Below are 18,792 nucleotides of genomic sequence, written 5' to 3'. Positions count from 1 at the left end.
ACACGGGAGCTCCAGCACCCAGGGCTGCATCGGGGTAGGTCCATGTGGCTTCTCCTCAGGGATGTCTTACAGGAAGCGAGCCTTGCAAGCTAAAGCAGGGAACTGGCTAAGGCAGCTGCACCCTGGTCCAACCATCAGAAAGCAAGAGACCCGAGAACTAGGAAGGTGAGACTCACTGAGTCATTTATCCCTCTGCCCTTCAATTAAACCCACTGTGTTTATCAGCCAGGGTGTCACAATAAACTACCTTAGGAAGGTTCTTTGCTTTAGATCAGCAGTTCTCAACCTGTGAGTCGCGACCGCTTTAGAGGTCGAACGACCCTTTCACAGGAGTCGCCTGATGCATAACAGTAGCAAAATTACAGTGATGAAGTAGCAATGAGAATAATTTTATGGTTAGGGGGTCATCACAACATGAGGAACTGAATTAGAGTCGCGGCATTAGGGTGGTTGAGAACCACTGCCTTAGATCTTCATCTAATTTTCGGTTGACTGAGGATTTCCAATGCTTCACAAATGGATTTTCCCAGCTTCCTAACCTTGCCCCAAATTCCAGGGTGAATTCCGCTTAGATAGCATTAGCCTTCCATTCTCTGACCCCACTTCTAGTTGGTACTGTTCCCCAAAGGTAAGATTTATAAATGAACTGTTAAAGCAAAGAGCCCTTTAAAAATTAATATTTAAAAATTTTTGTTGTGTTTGAGAATTTACATGGCAGAGCCTATACCAATTTAGTAGTTTTGATGTTTACAAATCCGTGTATGATTGATTACGTTCTTCAAGTTATAACCAATTCGCACCCCTTGTTCTGAATTGTTTCTAGACCATTCACTTAAACTCCTTCCCCTGTAAGCTTTTAATCTAAGTTTTCAAGTCACTGTGTATCAATTTGCCCCCATGTATAGATAGTTTAGAAAGAAGTATTTTGAGCACAAGACTAAAGAGAATGAGAACCTAGGAGAAAGACAAGATCAGTTTTAATTGTTTGATAAAACATCCCAGGGAGTGGTTGTTTAATGTTGCCAGCAATGTATATTGTCAGGAATATGAATAATAATAAAAAGCCAAACCAACAGCCATCAAGTCCATTCCGACTCCTGGTGACCCTACATTGGATTTCTGAGGTTTTACAGGAAGACATAGCCTCATCTTTATCTCGTGCGGTGACTGGTGGGTTTGAACTGCCAACCTTGTGGTGAGCAGCTCATTGTTTACCCGACAGCATCACCAAAGGTCCTTGCTCTCAGGTTTAGATGCTTTAAAGGGAGGAAAGGTACCCAGAAAAGGCAGAATCTTAATTTGTTATATAACATCCCTATTTTTTCATTTGTCAAGAATATCTTATCTACAGATAATGAACTTGGAAGGTCATCTATGTGTTCATCTACTTAATTAGAGGGGAGAAAAAAAGTAAATTGGTTAGAACAAAATAGACTACCTTCTAAAAGTGTGGAAAAATGGTGTTTAACATAATGAAAGCTTTCCATGAACTTTTTGAAGCCCCCTTGTATATCATCCAACTCTGTTCAGTTATGCATTTCCTGTAGTTATGCTTAGTAATTGGCTTACTTGGTCCTGGGATATTACCTCTCCGGCACTTTGGGAGTAATTTTAAATTTCAATATGGATCATAACCAGGCAGAAGAATTCATCTGTTTCTGTTCTTTTCCCCCCTCCCCCTTCTCTCTCTCAAATCCCGACTTCCCTCAGAGCACCCATCTGGCTCCAAACTGAGTCCTCGGATACCAGCCCGAGATGAAGACTTTGAGGGGGCGCCCTGGAATTGTGATAGCTGCACCTTTCTGAACCACCCCGCACTAAATCGCTGCGAGCAGTGTGAGATGCCGAGGTACGCTTGACTTCGGAAGAGTCTGCACACAGTCGCAAGTGATGTTTGGAGCACCTACCCCACGAAATGGAAGCTTTGGGAATCTTTCCATTGGCCCAGCTTTTCTCATTGTACATTACACAGGGGGAGACAGAATGACACTGTTCACTTCTGCTCACTAGAGGAGCAATGGGGATTGCGTGTTGGTTTTGTTTCCCTCTTTCTCTCCCTCAACTTATTACAGAGCACGTGATAGATAGGGATGCTGGAAATCAGAAAAGGATTGCTCCTGAAAGAATGTACTCAGAGAAGCTGAGAACTCTTCTGTGGAACCCCTAATGTTAAAGTTACTGCTGAGTGGCCCTTATTGTTGAAACTAGAACTTTGAATCATGATGTAAAATGTTACAGTTTATACAGACCAACTGTGAATTGCCAGAGCAGACATACCTGATGACAGTTCTCTGGAAAAACCGAGGCCCACCCCCACCCCCAGCTTCTTCCTGTGGCTTCTTGCTGAAGAGGAGGATAGGAAAAAGCACCCAGAATACGATTTATTCTGGATGGGGAAATTAAAGTAATTAAGGGTATTTGTAATTGCTGCTTTTTTCAGGGGTAATTTCAACCACACATACACGGACACAAACAAGATATAAAATGTGATTTGTAACAGTCAGGAATTAGGCATACCCTTTGTTTTGACGTACAATCAGAGGTGGTCAGATCCCTTTTGTTTGTACAATGATTCATCAAACTGTATCAACACTGGGAACTAAGACCTAATTATGCCACATAATAGTATATTTTTAAGTTACTGCATGCTTTGACAAGGCCATTGTTTTGCAAGCAAGCAAGTTCCTATGAAGTATGATCTTTTATAAATGACATTCTTGTAAAACTGCGCTTTGCTAATAGCCCAGGGACTGTATGCCAAATGTCAACCCATTCCAAAATCCATTTGGAAATCTGGAGCTCAGCTGTGGTTCTGTAAGACATGCTTACAGGCCATAGGGCTTTCCTTCCTTCCTTTTCCTATTCCGTTTTCCTCCCTCTTCCCCTTCCTTCCTTCCCTCTCTCCTTTCCAATTGTGTGAAGAATTTATCATGTTTACAGCACAGATAATACTTTGTGCCATTATCCTAATTTAGCTGAGAAAGAATCAATCTTAGCTGTTCAGTAAAGATTCATTTGCACATATGTTAATACAACAATGTGAGGGAGATTACAGTTGGCCAATATCATAAAGTTGCCTGCTGCCTTACTTAGGAAAAAGAAAGCTCATCAAGAAATACTGTAATAGAGAAAGATGAATGCAAAGTACTTTAAAAGTAAGAACTTTTCCAACATAACCTGTGGTATTCAGAGACGATGTTGATTTTGTTCAGGTAGTCCAGACAATATTAAAGCACTCCTTATTTATGAAACGGACCTTTTAGGGTGTGGCTAACTGAAGAGATTTAAAGCCATGTGCTTTACTAGGGTTCATCACTAGGCAGTTACTACCAGCACATTTAATGAAGACCTCCACCATTGTTGAAGGAGGCCTGGTGGCATAGTGGGTTATGTGTTGGACTGCTAAGCACAAGGTTGGTGGTTCAAACCCCCATCAGGCACTCTACAGGAGAAAGATGAGACTTTCTGCTCTCATAAAGATAGTCAGCCTTGGAAATGCACAAGGGCAGTTCTTACTCTGCTCTGTGGGCTTGCGAATGAGTCCAAATTCACTCGATACATACCGCTGTTGGCTTCCCAACCTGCTCAAAATTGGAGTTTGGAATTGCCCCTCCTTTCAGTGAATATAAACAGCAATGAAGTTGATAGGTTTCCCAGTCCTAAAGGATGACACCTGAGGTTATCACTTTGGGAATCTTCACTGTCCTATACTATGTGCCCCCTACATACTCATACATATTCTCTCTCTCACTCTTACTTCAAGCTGTCATTGTATTTGAATTTAGCAGTAATCTCTGGCAGACCTGGAAAAACAAGCTGCACAGAACAGTATAATGAAACCAAAGGCATAATAACTCATCATACTTTTCCATCAAAACCATAATTTCACACTCCACCTACAGCTTTGAAAACATTTTTCCATATGTGGAAAGTTCCTTAAAATAGATCACTCGTCTCACAAAGAAAGCCTGGTTGTGTAATTACACTGATAAAAACATCTTTCATCCAACAACTGGCAAAACTGTGAAAATAATGATGAGAAAGCAGATGGGCTTGCAAGCATTGTTCTGAAAGCAGCGGCTTTTAAAGGCTTTGTTACACTGGTTATCTGTCAGTCCTATTTCTTCAGTAACAGTCTCTCGGTTCTCTTGTTCCATAATATGCCAATGCCTTCGCCTTTGTATAGTTTCGGAGCTCATTAGTGATGGTCACCCCACTTGGTTTTAAGGAGCAGAGTAGATAAAGGTTTCCCAGTATTCATAGTGATGTGCTGAAGTGACAGCAATTAACTTGGCAGTTGGCAGTTGAGAAGGAGAGTAGCATGTATGAAAACAGTTTGATGCTTTATTAACACCATGTAGATGACTTTCATACTAGTGCATGAAAATACATCAAGGTTAATAAGCAGTTATCATACAGTAGATGCATGGTTTCAGTTCTCTGGCAATGTACCTAGTCAATCATTGTTTTCACCTGCCGGGGAAATTGAGCAAAGAGTCTCGATAGGTGTAGAGGGGTGGGGTAAGAGACTCCAGAGATGGACTTTCAGGAAGGTTTTTTGTTTGTTTTTTAATGCGTAAATTTCTCATCTTGTACAAGTTTGTATGCAAGCCACCAGGCTGTGTTCACTTTTGAAAATAAGCAAAATTACTTGACACTGGTCAATTTTAACATCCTGAATTGGGTCCTTTCTGTAGACTGCTTCTTGCTTAGGGCCAGTTAGAACAAGAATTCACCCAACTTTCAAGGTGCCTTTTCAAAAGGAGCTCCTATTCAGCTTGATATGTCCTGACCATTGGCATCCAAGTGGTAGGATAAAAAGTGGACGAAGCCTGGCTGCTGAGGTGCCAGCATGCTTTCAGTCAGCTCGCAGAGACGTCTTGTGTCCACTTAGAGTTGTCTCTGAAAATACAGCTCGTTTTTTGCATCTGGTAACATAGACCTGACTATATTTTACATGATTTCACTGGTTTGTAAACTGGGTTGTGAGAAAGCATAGTTGCCACTCTGTTAAAGTACATTGCCCCCTTAAATGATGGCATAGTTCTAAAAAGTTTAAAATGGGAATTGAGGAGCCAAAAACTTTGTAGGCATTGTAAAGGCTTTTGAATCTATTTTGACCTTATATGGGAGAACGTAGAGGCAGGGGGTGGGGGGGATTTAAAGAAATGCCTTGTAAAAATGTAGTTGTAGAGCAGATTAATGATGGTGGGGAAAGTGTTGCTAATTTTTTTGTTTATTTCCCTGTCAGAAATGGGAAAGTGATGAGCAGTTTAATGATTTTTTAAGGAGCTGGTCTCAATTTTAGTACTTTTTAATTATTAAATCAATGTTTCCTTAAATTTTGTCGTGGCTTTGTCACAGTCATGTAGGGTTCACATCCCACTTTCTGTGGCAATTCAATTTTATATAGTATTTTAAAAGGTAATTGTAATGTCTTTTTGGCAATATAAATGAAAAGCAAGACTATAAGGCATAGAAATGTTGTCCTTTAATAATATCAATGATGTCTCCTAGAATGTGAAAATGGCCCGTTCTAGGTAAGAATGGAATTCTGTTAACATTGTACCCCTGTTCTGACCTTGAAGAAGTCCGTGTTGCAGTGTGTGTCTATATATCTGTAGAAGAAGCAAAATGACCACTGAAATGTTACATGAAAAAAAATCCAAATAATTGGGCACTGTCTGTGTTGCACCACTACTGTATCTTTTTGAAAATTAACAGTATTTTCTTATTGTAAAAGTTAATTCTCATGATGTTTTCACATTCACCAAATATGAATTTTTTTCCTGTATTATTTGCATCCCCAAAGTATTTAATACAAGTAGATTTTGCATGGCTTGGGCACTCAGATTACTAGAATGACGGCTCAATTTTAATTTCTAAAGCCATGAAAAGTTGCTTTGAGACTGAACAATTCTGAATTTTTATTTATAATGGCATATCTAATGTCCACATTTCCCTACTGTAAAAGAATTGATCAGTTTCTTCATTAAAACAGCAAGAACTTATTAAATCGTGTAAATATCATGTCTTTTAGATTTCTGTGTATGCTGTGAATGAAATTATTTTGAGATGGAAATTGTACAAAGGCATTTTAAAAGGCTATGCATGCATTGTACCTCCAAACCGTACATACTTGGAGAGTCAAAGATTCCTGCAAAATAAATTAATAAACTAAAAGCAAACACCACATTCTCCATTGTTTCTTTGTATTTAGAATTTAAAGTGTCAAACTAGTAGTACTCCCCAAACCCGTTTATTTCTGATTGAAAGATGTGTTCACGAACTTAATCCTCGATCACGTTTCTGTTCTCTGACGTTAGGTTTGAGGGGAGTAATAAGTGCACGTTACTCTAAAAATCTAGCAAAAGCACATATAAGCAAGTTGTGTGTAAAAGTTGGACTATATGAAGACTATTTTTTACTCTGATATTTATAAAAAATGAGTCATTGTCTTTTAGTACCTGTATGTCATTAATAACTAGTTTTTCAAGGGCGAATGATCTCAGATGACCCTGACCTTCATCTTAGTAGAGACTGTGTTATGCTGGGTTCTCTAAAGAAGCAGAAGCAAAACCAGTATGTTTATGTATGTGTGTATGTATAATTGTATATGTAATTAATTTTTAAAAAGACAAATTTATATTAAGAAAATGAGTCACATTTGTAGATGGGAAGTCTGTCCAAGTCGATGGGTCAGCTGTTAAACTGGAGGCCTCTGACTCCAGGGACTGTAAAAACTGATAAACCAGGAAGGAGCAAGACTACAGACTGGTGGATGCAGAGGCCAATGAACCCAAGGTTATCAGGTCAGGCTTGTGGCTACAAAGTCCAATGGCAGGTTAGATGGCAGGCTGCTGATGGCTTGCAGAGTCAGCAGGCATTATTGTAGACCATTGGCCCAAGCCCTAAGAACCCGAGGTTAATGAGCCAGATGCAAAAGCCAGACCAGCAAGAAGCAAATACTCCCTTTCAATTGCCTAACAGTGGTAACCTGAGTAAAGGGAATACACTCTGCCCTATTAGAGAGTTATTGGTTGCTCACAGCAGATGCCATCATGGAATTGTTAAGTCATGTGCCAAACCACTGAGTCTTGGCCCAGCACCTTGACGGAAAATAACTATCAACCATCCCACATTTTGTACAGAAATCACAGATTGATTCTAGTCTATAACCGTTTCAGTTATTTAATCCAAAACCATTTCCTCTCCACCCTTTAATATGTGAAAAGTGAGAAGCAAGAATACAACATTATGTGATGTTCTCCCATTTAGTCATTATCTACAGGTACTTAGGTTATAAGCAATCTTATCTCTCTATAGTCTCATCTCCCCACCCTGATTATTTTTAAGCAAATTTCTGGACATTTAATTTTATTTGTAAATAAACTTTAAAAAATAAGCAGTGTAAACCCATATTATACCTTAACAGTTATTTTAATATCAAATATCCATTGTTAAACGGGAGCCCTAGTGGCGTAGTAATGTTTCGGGCTGCTAACTTCAAGGTCATCAGTTTGAAACCACCAGCCACTCTGGGGGAGAAAGACAAGGCGTTTGACTCCCATGAAGAGTTAGCGTCTCAAACTTACAGGGGCAGGTCTACCTTATCCTATGCTATCAGTCAGAATTGACTCGATGGCAGTGGGTAAGGTATACACTGTTAACATTTCCTAAGTCTCACTTTTTTTAATAAACTTAGATGAATTACAGTCTGTGTTAGGCTGGGTTATCTAGAAAAACAAAGCCAGGGACATGTGTAAGAAAGAACTTTGTGTCCTGACAGCGTCACAGCCTAGTTCAGCTTAAGTCCATGGCTCTGAGCTCAGCTGGAGCCGGGGCCCTCTTCAGACTCACAGCTATGGGCCGTTGCTGCAGAAAGATGAAGTGGAAAACGGAGATGCCAGGCCAGTGGATGCAGAGGCACATGGGTCCAAGATCGGTGGGAACGTGGCAAGACGCCTACAGCTCAAGAGGTTGGCTCCCAGGGTTGGCAGCTTACATGAGGCCACCCCTGAAAGCAGACACAGAGCCCCAGCAAGCTGAAATGCAAAGAGACAGAGAAAGGTTCCCAGTGTCTCTTAGAAATACACCATAACCCTAAAGGAGGCATCATCAGGGTGTAACCTGAATGATAGCTAGGTCTCAACCCCACCACTTTCACACAGGTGCAAGTTGGCAAACTAACTGCCCCAGAATCTAAATAAGCATATTTGTCATTGATACATTTCGTAAAATCTTCTGTATTCTCTTTCCCCTCTCCTTCCCTCTCTATAAGAAATCTGGTCATTGACAGACTGGGATTCTTTTATGAAGAAACTTTCCCTCATTAGCTAGTTGGTTACTCCCCACGAGATATTACAGTAAGAATAAAGCCCAGAAAGAGTTTTAAAATAACTTTAAAAATATTATGTGAAAGAGTTTATTTCCCGCCCCTCTTTCATCATTTCCCACATCCTGGGTTGTCCCTTTTAAGTCACTTATTTTGAAAGAGAAAATTGCTTTGGAATCTGTTCAGTTACCACAGTAGTGGCTCACAGTGGCGCTCTTGTTTGTAATTAGCACGGGATCTGTAAAGCTGCATTATGGGTAGTCGCTAGCAAACCAAACCCCACCCATTGCCTTTGAGGCAATTCTGACCCTTGGTGACTATGGGACTGAGGAAGGGCCCCATAGAGTTTCCAAGACTAAGACTTTCAGGTATCCTCACACTAGGGCGCACGGGCCACATGTGGCCCGCCGAGGACATTTATCTGGCCCGCCGGGTGTTTTTGCCCCGTTTGGTTTTTTACTTCAAAATAAGATGTGCAGTGTGCATAGGAATTTGTTCATAGTTTTTTTAAAAAACTATAGTCCGACCCTCCAACGGGTCTGAGGGACACTGAACTGGCCCCCTGTTTAAAAAGTTTGAGGACCCCTGCTTACATGGTCACAGAGTCAGGCTGCCTCTCGTTCAGCTACCAAGCTCTTACCCCTGTGCCTCCAGGACTGCTTTTCTAGTCCCGTTACCCAGATGATTCTGTTTTTTTTATGCAAAAGTTTCCTGGGAAATGTTGGGGTCTGAGGGATGCCTAGTGTTGGTCTTTTACTTGCATTTCACCAAAGACTTCCTGACTTGTTATTGTTTTGTTTACTTCCCCCCCCCCTTCTTTCGGGAACATTGACTGGATAATATTTCATGTGGGAGATATATCAGTAGGAGATATATATTATGGGAGTGTGGTTTTGTTCAGTTACCAGGTCGAGATCCTCAGAGCAGTCCGAATCATTCTCATTTGAAAATTGGTTGGATGTGCTTTTGACCCATGACCCTTTCATGACATTACAGCAGGAAGAGCCAGCTGAGGCACTGGAGCTTCCTAGGGTTTTGCATGGGCAGCTTGGGAACAAGACACTACTTGATAGATGACTTCAATATCCCTTTGCTTATTCTTGCCTGATTTGTGCATTTACTCTCGTGGGAACCTTCTGGAGAGGAGACCAATGTAGTTTTCAGGTCATTTTGTTCCTTTGAGCAAGAAATGTGAGTAAACAATGTTAGTATAAGGCATTTCTAAATAACCACCCCCAAGTTTGCTGCTTTCGCTATCTGGGATGTACATGATTCGCAAACGATATTTGAAAACCCTTTGGGTTTGGGAGGAGAAAAAACACTAGGTCAACAACGAGCAAGAATTTGCATTCCCTCTGCACTTTACGCGACTGACTCAAACGGTCGGACCCGGATGGAACGACTCCTATTTCAATATTGCAATTCAAGATTCCCTTCCAAAATGCTACTGAAATAAGTTCTGTTAAACAAAAAGGAAGGGTGCCCTCGTGAGTCAGAAATGATGGGGTGCAAATGGAGATGAGTGAGGATCGTAGCAAACCATGTCAGGCTGTTTACAATTCTATCCATCAGCGAAGGTCAGTCTGCTAAGCAGGTCCCTGAGACACCCCAACAGAGCCCAGCAAAAGCCCCCTGCTTCTAAGGACTGTGTGCTGGACAGGCAGCTCGTGTTTCATTTGACACCAAAATCAAAAAGGAAATAATTGCCATCAAGTCAATTCTGACTCATAACGACCCTGTGGGCTCCCAAGGCTGCAGACAGCTTCCTGCTTAGCTGGCCATTTGACACCACCTACCAATTCAAACTATCGGCTGTGGAGTGGATGCTGACTCATAGCGACCCTATAGGACAGGGTAGGTAGACTGCCCCTGTAGGTTTCTGAGATGATAACTCTACAGGAGTAGAACGTTCTGTCATTCCCCCTTTGATACCACAGCTCACTAAATAAGGAAGGCAAAGGGGTGAAAACCATGAAGTAACTAAGCTGCCACAATAGACAGGGAGGGAAGACTTGTGTGGCCCAGCCAAGGGTTCCAGGAAATACTTTGCACCTTGCCATAAATACCTACAAACAGCACCTCTAGGGAGGGGTCTACTTCCCCACTGGCTAAAAAGCAACATTTAGTAAAGCACCGAATTTCTGTATCTTCCCTGTACTTGGCAGTCCAGTCAAGGTGGAAAGAGAGACCTACAGAAAGTAGCGGAGGTCCGCTGCTCTTTTTTTTTTATCAGGGCTTGAGCAGCCTGACTCCTAGAACCTTGACAGTGGTTCTTTAAAACCTCAATAGGCATGAAAGGATTTCACGTTCCGAAAGAAGTCTCTCACTTGCCCAAAAGAGAACTCTTCAACTAATGATTTCAATTCCAAAGAAAGTTTACAAGGACATAGCAAAAAAGAACAATTCGACCAAGAAATATTGCTTTCCAAGTAAAATGATTTTTTTCCCCTGAATCCTAGCATACAAATGTCATCCCTTGAGGACTAGCCTAAAAGTTAGAGGTTTAAGCTCACCCAGAGGTGCCTCAGAAATGGCAACTCACTGCCTGGAGTTCACAGCCAGGAAATATCTAGGGGCGGTTGGGCTCTGTCTGTCCTTATGGAGTCACCGTGAGTCCGAATCTCCGCAGTGGCAACTCATGATAACATAGGAAGACCGTTATGCTTCAGAAACCCGAATCAGCTGAGAAATTATTCGAGAACTCCTCAGAAAAGTGAGAAAGAAATGCACTATCACGAGAGTAGAGAAGTGTAATTTTTTATATCCAGAAATCAGAAATTTTTTATATCGCAGAAAATACAGTCAGGAATACCAGAAGGACCAGAAGGAACAACCGAAGCAAATAGGAGAAAAAGCAACAAAAATAAAAGAAACGCTGGTGGGGAGTTACAACAGCCCAAACAAAGGGGGCAGCAAGATTCTTCCCCTGAATGTTGCTGTAGATTTTAAACATAACTATTTTCTTAGGCAAAACGGGCAAAAATGAATATTAGAATCACCGTGATCCAAGCGACATACAACCAAACATTTTCCCTCAGGAGAACGAAATGTTCTTTCACATGTCCCCCACGTATTTCCCCCACCAGCGTAAGGACATCAAGCAAGCCTCAATCTCGAAAACAGATGAGACGACCTCAAGACATTTAATATACAAATTAATTTTAAAAATCAAGCCACCTGCAAAATGGGAAAAAAACAACCTCTTCTAAATAATGCTTGCATCAAAGATGCAATCAAAAGAAAATCACATTTTAGTTCAGGCAATTCCTGTACAAGGACATTTCAAACCAAAACAAGATTTTCAGCTTCCCGAGAAACAGGAGAGGATAAAACAGTACAGTATCCCAGTGAAATTTTTGAGAATATGTCTGCTGCCTGATTTCTGGATATAAATAAATTGTCCACACCTGTAACAGAACAAGTTGCACAAAGAAGTAAGTCAGAACACGAGTTGTCTCCCTTGTGGAAAATACATTTGCAGCACAAAATGCTTTTGTGCACACTCTTCACAGTGGAATGGAAATGTGGGACATCACAGCCAAACTATACTTAACACTCCATGTCTGATATGATCAGGGTCGAGAATCCCTATGAGCCAGAGATGTCCCAGGAAGAACTGCAGTGCATGTATTCCATTGCCGCACAGACATGTAACCAGCATGGGGAAATGGTTTCAGATGCGAGCAGGTAGAAAAGGCACATGCAAATACATATAGGAATAAAACCCTGCCTGCAGCATGCGTGGAAAAGCCGTCGCCCTATGTAAGCAACGGAAAATTCCTGTCAACTGTGGGTAAGAAGGAATACGCCCCTTGTCACGTCTTGGTTATTTTTTTAATAAAAGAAGACCGTACTTAGCTATGTATTTTGCATAATGATTATATCAAGTCTGAGGGCTGTTTGTCATGGTATTAAAATCAGTCAGGCAATGAAAAAAAATTCCAGAACACTTCATCGTGCTCAGAAGAGAACCTGTCCGTGGACCAAGAGGCAGTCATTTGAACAGAACAAGGGGACACTGCATGATTTAGAATCAGGCATGGTGGGTGTCAGGGTTGTAGGCTTTCGGCATCCTTAATCTCTGTGCTGAGCAAATAATCTGAGAAGCTGACCCGTATAAAGAAGAACCTGGCATCAAGTTTGGAGACGTCTTATCAACAAGGTGTGACAGGTAGAAGATACAACTTTGCCTGCTGAAAACAAGGAGGACTTGAAGCACTTGCTGGTGAAGCTCTGGGACTTCAGCCTTCAGCACGGATTGTAATTCAAGGTAAGGGAAACTCAAATCCTCCAAACTGGGCTAACAGATAACATGATAAATAGATAAAAGATTGAAATTGTCAAGGAGTTTGTCTTCTTTGGATCCACAATCGATGCTTATAGAAGCAGCAGTCAAGAAACCAAATGATGTGTTGCATTGGGTAAATTTGCTATAAAAGACCTCTTGAAAGTATTAAAGAGTAAACATGTCACTTTGATGACTAAGGTGTGCCTGACTCAAGCCTTGGGATGGCCAGTCACCTCATATGCATGCAAAAGCCAGACAATGGATTAGGAAGACCGTAGAAGAATAGATGTATTTAAATGATGGTGCCGGTGAAGGATATTGAAAGTACCTTAGACTGCCAGAAGAACAAATGAATCTGTCTTGGAAGAAGTACAGCCTGAAGACTCCTTTGGGGCAAGGATAGTGAGAATTGATCTCATGTACTTTGGACATGTTATCAGGAGCGAACAGTCCCTAGAAATGGACATCAGGCTTGGTAAAGTAGAAGGGAAAGGAAAAAGAGGAAGACCCTTAATGAAATCGATTGATGATGGAAAATAGTACTTATAAGTGACGAACTCGGATCTTTGGCTGAGGATATTTCCAAACAAGATCTTAAAGGGGCAGGAGTAAGGTGATCAGATTTAAAGCGGGACACCATTGACCGGGTGAGGGGGGTTCTTGATTAAAAATTTGGTGTATATGGACCAAATAGACCATTCCCTAGCTTGTCGTGCATTCTTTCCAAAAATTGGGACATTTTTTAAAACCCCAAATATCGGGACTGTCCCGCCAAAAGCAGGATGTCTGGTCACCTTAGGCAAGAGCCAGTTATAGGAAAATGTGAGAGAAAGGAGATGGACTGCAAAAATGTACAGTACAAAATCAAAACCGGATTGAAAATTTTGGAAAATTGTATTGTACAAACTAAGGATACGCGCCCTAGGATTTTCACCGAGGGCCTGGCTACACAATCTTTTGTCGAAGAAAGGAAACCCTGTGAGTGGAGGATTTTACCAATTAACAGCAGAAAACACACCAGCTTAGAATGAAGGGACCAAAGAAAGGACAAGAGGAAAACCGTCTACCAGCCTCTGGGCATTCTTCAGGCAGGAAACAGATCAGAGGAGCTACCCGTATTGTCCAGAAAGAGGACAGGGCCAGTGGTGGAGCAGCAGAACTGTTGGAAGCACCACAGGAAAGAGGGCCTTCATGGTTTCATCGGAAGGGGGGGGCAAGGTCTCCTGAATCTGAAAGGGAGGTGGGTCGGGGGGCCACAGTCTCCTAGATCTTAAAGAGCGAACTCGGTCATCAGCTTGATTCCGGAAGATGGGGCGCTGTTAAGGTGAACCAGGGGGTTGGGACTGACTCCCAAAGCTGAGGGAGTGGGGTTGTCAGGGCAGAGGGCGTGAGGTCACCATTCAGACAAGGTGCCAAACAAACCAAGGGAGCATAGTTGCTGTCCCAGTGAACAGAGGACCTAGGAGCCACCACCCAGAGTCCATAGGGCATGGCCAACATCCAGAGTCTGGAAGGTGGGGCCATTGCCTAGAGATGGTCTCAAGAGAACAGAGGATTATTTTCAAGTCTTGACAGTCTTGGTGCCTCTTATCCCTTGTTTCCCTTCATTTTCTCCATTTGTAATGGGAATGCTTACCCTCTGCTTGTTTCGCTATTGTATTAGAGACGCTGGTAACTTGAAGTCTATATTTCCCAGGTTCACAGATGGAGAAGTCTATTGCCCCAGGATGGAATATGCTTAAAATCTCACCCATATTTTATTTAATGATTCAGAAGATGAGATTTCAAGCTTGGAGTTGATTTTAAGACTTCTGCCGCAATAGGATGGGATGGATGTGTTATGCATGAGGCCAGGGCATGGATTTGGGGAGGCCAAGGGGTGAAATGTTGTGAATTGAATTGTGCCCTCAAAAAATATATGTTTCTAATAAATTCAAGCCTCTATGACTGGAGCTATAATCCTGTTTGCGAATGGTTGCCTTTGTTGTGTGAATGAGTCAGGGTTCATGCAGGGTGTCTTTTATTAATTTCATTAATCTCTCTTAAAGTATAAGTGATAAAACACTCAAGCCAGCTAGCAGAGAAGGAGTTAAGACAGGTCCCAAGACAAAGGGAGATGTCCTAGGAACAGTACGCAGACGTTGAAGAGGCATGGACTTCCTTCCAGGGCCACCGCAGAAAGAAAGCTCTCTCCCCGGGCTGGTGCTCTGAATCCAGACTTCTGGCCTCCGAAATAGTGAGAGAGAGAAAAAGTCTTGTTTCTTGGAGCCAACCACTGGGACATTTCTCTTTTTAGCAACACGAGCTAATGAAGACAAGAGTCGGACTGTGCATCTTGGGGTTTTCTGAAGTGCACTCTGCCAGGACGTCTTCCGGAGAACCTTTGGGGGGACTCGAACATCCAGTCAAGTGTGTTAACTATTTGCCCCACTCAGGGACATCTGGGCTTTTGACATGCTTATCAAGCACTTCAGTCCCTTATGTTGTCACTTAGCACTTGGCCTCTTTTCCAGCAGCCTTTCAATATCCAGTTCCCCCTCCTTTTGCAAGGGCTGGAGAGCTGAAAACTTTATTTCCTAGAGAGCCTTTCATGAGGCCACTGGATGCCATTTAAGCTGTGCTCATTAAGTCAGTTCCTTGTGTGACTTGGATATCCAAAGAGAAGCAAGTCATTCTGCTAAGAGGTGACTGGCAGGGACTAACAGATGCTAATTTTTGCAGTGGCCAGATTCCACCTGCTAATGGCTAATCGCCAGTTTTGTGGGGACAGGGTTGCCTGGAGTTTCCTGACCTCTGGATCAGTTGCATCAATGTGACCTGAAAGACTTCGGCAAACAGCGCCCCCCCCCTCCCCCGGGGGTTCTTCTCCTCCCACCTTTCCACTGATTGTGTAATTCCCAATGTTAAGTAACTTTCTGCTTTGCATAGCGAGAGTGACCGCTGTTTCCAATTGTACTGGTACCCTTTCTGAAATCCTCCTTCCAGATCATTTAAACTTGCATCCTCTGGTCCTCTGGCATTTCTTCCTTTCCTGGTAAATATAGGTTTTGAAGTCTAGTAATAAAGAGCCCCAAGGGGGCATTGGTTATGCACTCAACTGCTAACTGTTGGGTTGAAAGCTTGAACCTGCTCACCAGCTGAATTGCAGGACAAAGATGTGGCAGTATGTTCCTGTAAATAGTCATCTGCTAGCTCGCTGTGAATGAGGGGGAGGGCGGAGTGGAGACCCAAAGCCCATCTGTAGACAATTGGACATCCCCTCACAGAAGGGTCACAAGGAAGAGAAGAGCCAGTCAGGGTGCAGTGTAGCACCTGCATACAACTTTCCTCTAGTTCTTTAATGCTCCCCCACTCCCCTATCATGACCCCAATTCTACCTTACAAATCCGGCTAGACCAGAGCATACACTGGTACAGATAAGAGCTGGAAACATAGAGAAATCAGGACAGATAAACTCCTCAGGACCAATAGTGAGAGTAGCGATACCAGGAGGGGAAGGGGACGGTGTGGGGAGAAAGAAGGAACTGATCACAATGATCTACATATAATCCCTTCCCAAGGGGACGGACAACAGAAAAGTGAGTGGAAGAAGACAGCAGTCGGTGTAAGACATGAAAAAATAATAATTTATAAATTATCAAGGGTTCTTGAGGGAGCAAGGGAGGTGGAGACTGGAAAATGAGCTGAGAGGAAAGGCTCAAGTAGAAAGAAAATGTTTTGAAAATGATGATGGCAACATATGTACAAATGTGCTTGACACAATGGATGAATGTATGGATTAATATAAAAGCTGTAAGAGCCCCCAACAAAATTATTTTTAAAAAAGATTAATCCATGCACTGCCATTGGGATGATTGTGACTCATCGAGACCCTATAGCATGTACTAGAACTGCTCTATAAGGTTTCAGAGACTGTTCATCTTTATGGAAGCAGAAAGCCTCCTCATCTTTCTCTCTTGCTCACTGGAGGGTTTGAACTCTTGGAGCTTGGGTTAGCAGGCCAGTGATGAAGCCTCTGAACCACCCAGGGGCCCATTTGTAATGATCGCAGCCATAGAGACTCTGTGGAGCCGTTCTGCTCTGTCCTAGAGGGTCGCTGTGAGTCAGAGTGGGTTGACTCGATGGCCACACGTTTATGGATTTAAGTCTAAGTAACAAATGTTTCAACTGGTATCTTGAAAAACGCTAAAGAAAGTTCCTTATGGTGCCGGCGAAGGATACTGAAAGTACCATGAAATGCCCAAAGGAACAAATAAATCTGTCTTGGAAGAAGTACAGCCAGCATGCCCTGAGAGGCAAGCATGGTGAGACTTCATCTCCCGCACGTTGGACATGTTGTCAGGAGAGAGCAGTCCTTGGAGAAAGAGAGCATGCTTGGTAAAGAAGAGCAGCAGGGAACAAGAGAAAGAGCCTTGACAAGATAGACTGACGCCGCCATTACAAGCATGGGCTCAACCGTGAGACCAATTGTGAGGATGGCGCAGGACCGGGGAGTTTGGTTCTGCTGTAGTCAGCTCGCTAAGAGTCGGAACCGCTTAAGGCACCTAACGACAACAAGGAAAGTGAAATAACTATATGAATATATTTGATGTAGCCACCCCTCTAAAAACACACACACATTTCTGTTATTCATCCCCTTGGGGGGGGGGGCTGTATCTCCAACCTTGTAATGAGCTTGTAGCCTGTATCTCCAACAAGTAATGAGCCTCCAACCTTTCTCCCCCTTCCCCTGTCCTGACCATCCCCCTACGCTTGTGACATTGCTACTACTCTACTCCCACTGCTGTTCCCGAGGGGTTTATCTGTCCTGAATTCCAGAAATGTGGGTGAAGGGAGACAACGGACAGTGTAAGACATGAAATAATGATAACAATATATCATTGATTAAGAGTTCACGAGGGTGGGAGGGTGGGGGAGGGAGGGAGGAAAAGAGGAGCTTATACCAAGGACTCAAGTAGAAAATGTTTTGGAAATGATGATGCAAACATATGTAAAAATAGGCCTGAGACAATCAATGGAATGTTATAAGAGCTATAAGAGCCCCCAATACAATGATTAAAAAATAGAGTATAAAAAATCATAATTTCTTAAAGAAGAAATAAATTTCCTCTATCCTTAAAAAGAACTTTTTTCCCCTTGAACAAGACTGTCTGCTGGGTTGAAATACAGTGGCCCATCAGTTGCCACAAGATGCCAAAAACTGACTCAGTTCAAATCCACCATGTAACATAGTTCTCTAAGATCTGTTTAGATTGATCTAACCTTAGAGTGCTTATTAAAAAGTAAAGCAAATGGTGGACTTTGAATTTAGGACTTTTCTTAGCAGAATAGCATGCCTTTCTTTCTCCCCCTTGACAAACAGATGCATCGACCATACAGACACATTGAAAGATTGAGTCATGGAAAATGGTTTGCTTTTTAAACGTGCACAGTACGCTTCCCCGGGACCTGGTGTTTGAGCAGCTTAGTGCTCTTGGCCTTGGCCTTGATGCTTCCCATTGCCTCCTCTTCTCTACCGGTCCAGACCCCCGGAGCTCTCCCCATGCCCAGAAGGCAGACCCGAGATGCCTCCAGAATCAACGACAACCTGACAGTATGCTCTAGAACTTTCAGCTCTGTTTATCCATCCAAGTGGATGGGCTGCTTTGCCAAAATATTGATATAGACGTCAATTAAACTGATATCAAGTTGTGACTATAACCATGATTTATACTGGAATATTAATGTGGGCATATTATTAGATTTTAAACTGCCACATCGTGTCTTAGACTAGCACAATTTATTCTACAGAATTGAATGTATTGCGATGTGACTTAAGGCTTGTCACATCAATTATAGGCAACTGAATAGAGATTTCTTTCCCCCTAAAATTTTGAGGATATCTGTCTTTGGAGAGAACCAAGAGTGATCAGCTAACAATTATGCACTGTGTTAAATTTGAAGCAGATGAAGCTTGAAGAAAACCCATACTAAGTAATGAAGAATTCTCTAGCGTACTCAAGTTACCGTTGTTAAGGAAGTGGACCTGGTGGCTGCCGGGAAGTGCTTGGCTGCTAGCCTGCAAGGCTGGCAGTTCGAACCCACCAGTCACTCCACAGGATAAAGACCTGGTGATTTACTTCTTTAAATATTTCAGCCTAGGAAATCATATGGGGTGGTTTTACTGTGC

At 42.4% G+C, this 18,792-nt stretch overlaps 1 protein-coding gene across 2 annotated transcripts in view; it reads left to right on the top strand.

The window, feature by feature from the left end:
• The window catches only part of TAB3 (TGF-beta activated kinase 1 (MAP3K7) binding protein 3), a 66,540-nt gene extending 63,102 nt beyond the window's left edge, over positions 1–3,438 (top strand). For both annotated transcript variants that reach the window (XM_004713881.2, XM_045298666.1), the window contains exon 8: positions 1,711–3,438. In XM_004713881.2, coding sequence (XP_004713938.1) covers positions 1,711–1,859 — 149 coding nt within the window. In that variant the 3' untranslated portion in view covers positions 1,860–3,438. The remainder of the gene's footprint in view (positions 1–1,710) is intronic.
• The last annotated feature ends 15,354 nt before the right edge of the window (positions 3,439–18,792 follow it).

The sequence above is a fragment of the Echinops telfairi genome, unplaced genomic scaffold (genome assembly GCF_000313985.2).
Source record: "Echinops telfairi isolate 266 unplaced genomic scaffold, ASM31398v2 ScPeMD7_7436;HRSCAF=8474, whole genome shotgun sequence".
Classification (NCBI taxonomy): Eukaryota; Metazoa; Chordata; class Mammalia; order Afrosoricida; family Tenrecidae; genus Echinops; species Echinops telfairi.
Note: the sequence above shows the minus strand (reverse complement) of the source record. Positions and strands in the feature narration are given on the sequence as shown.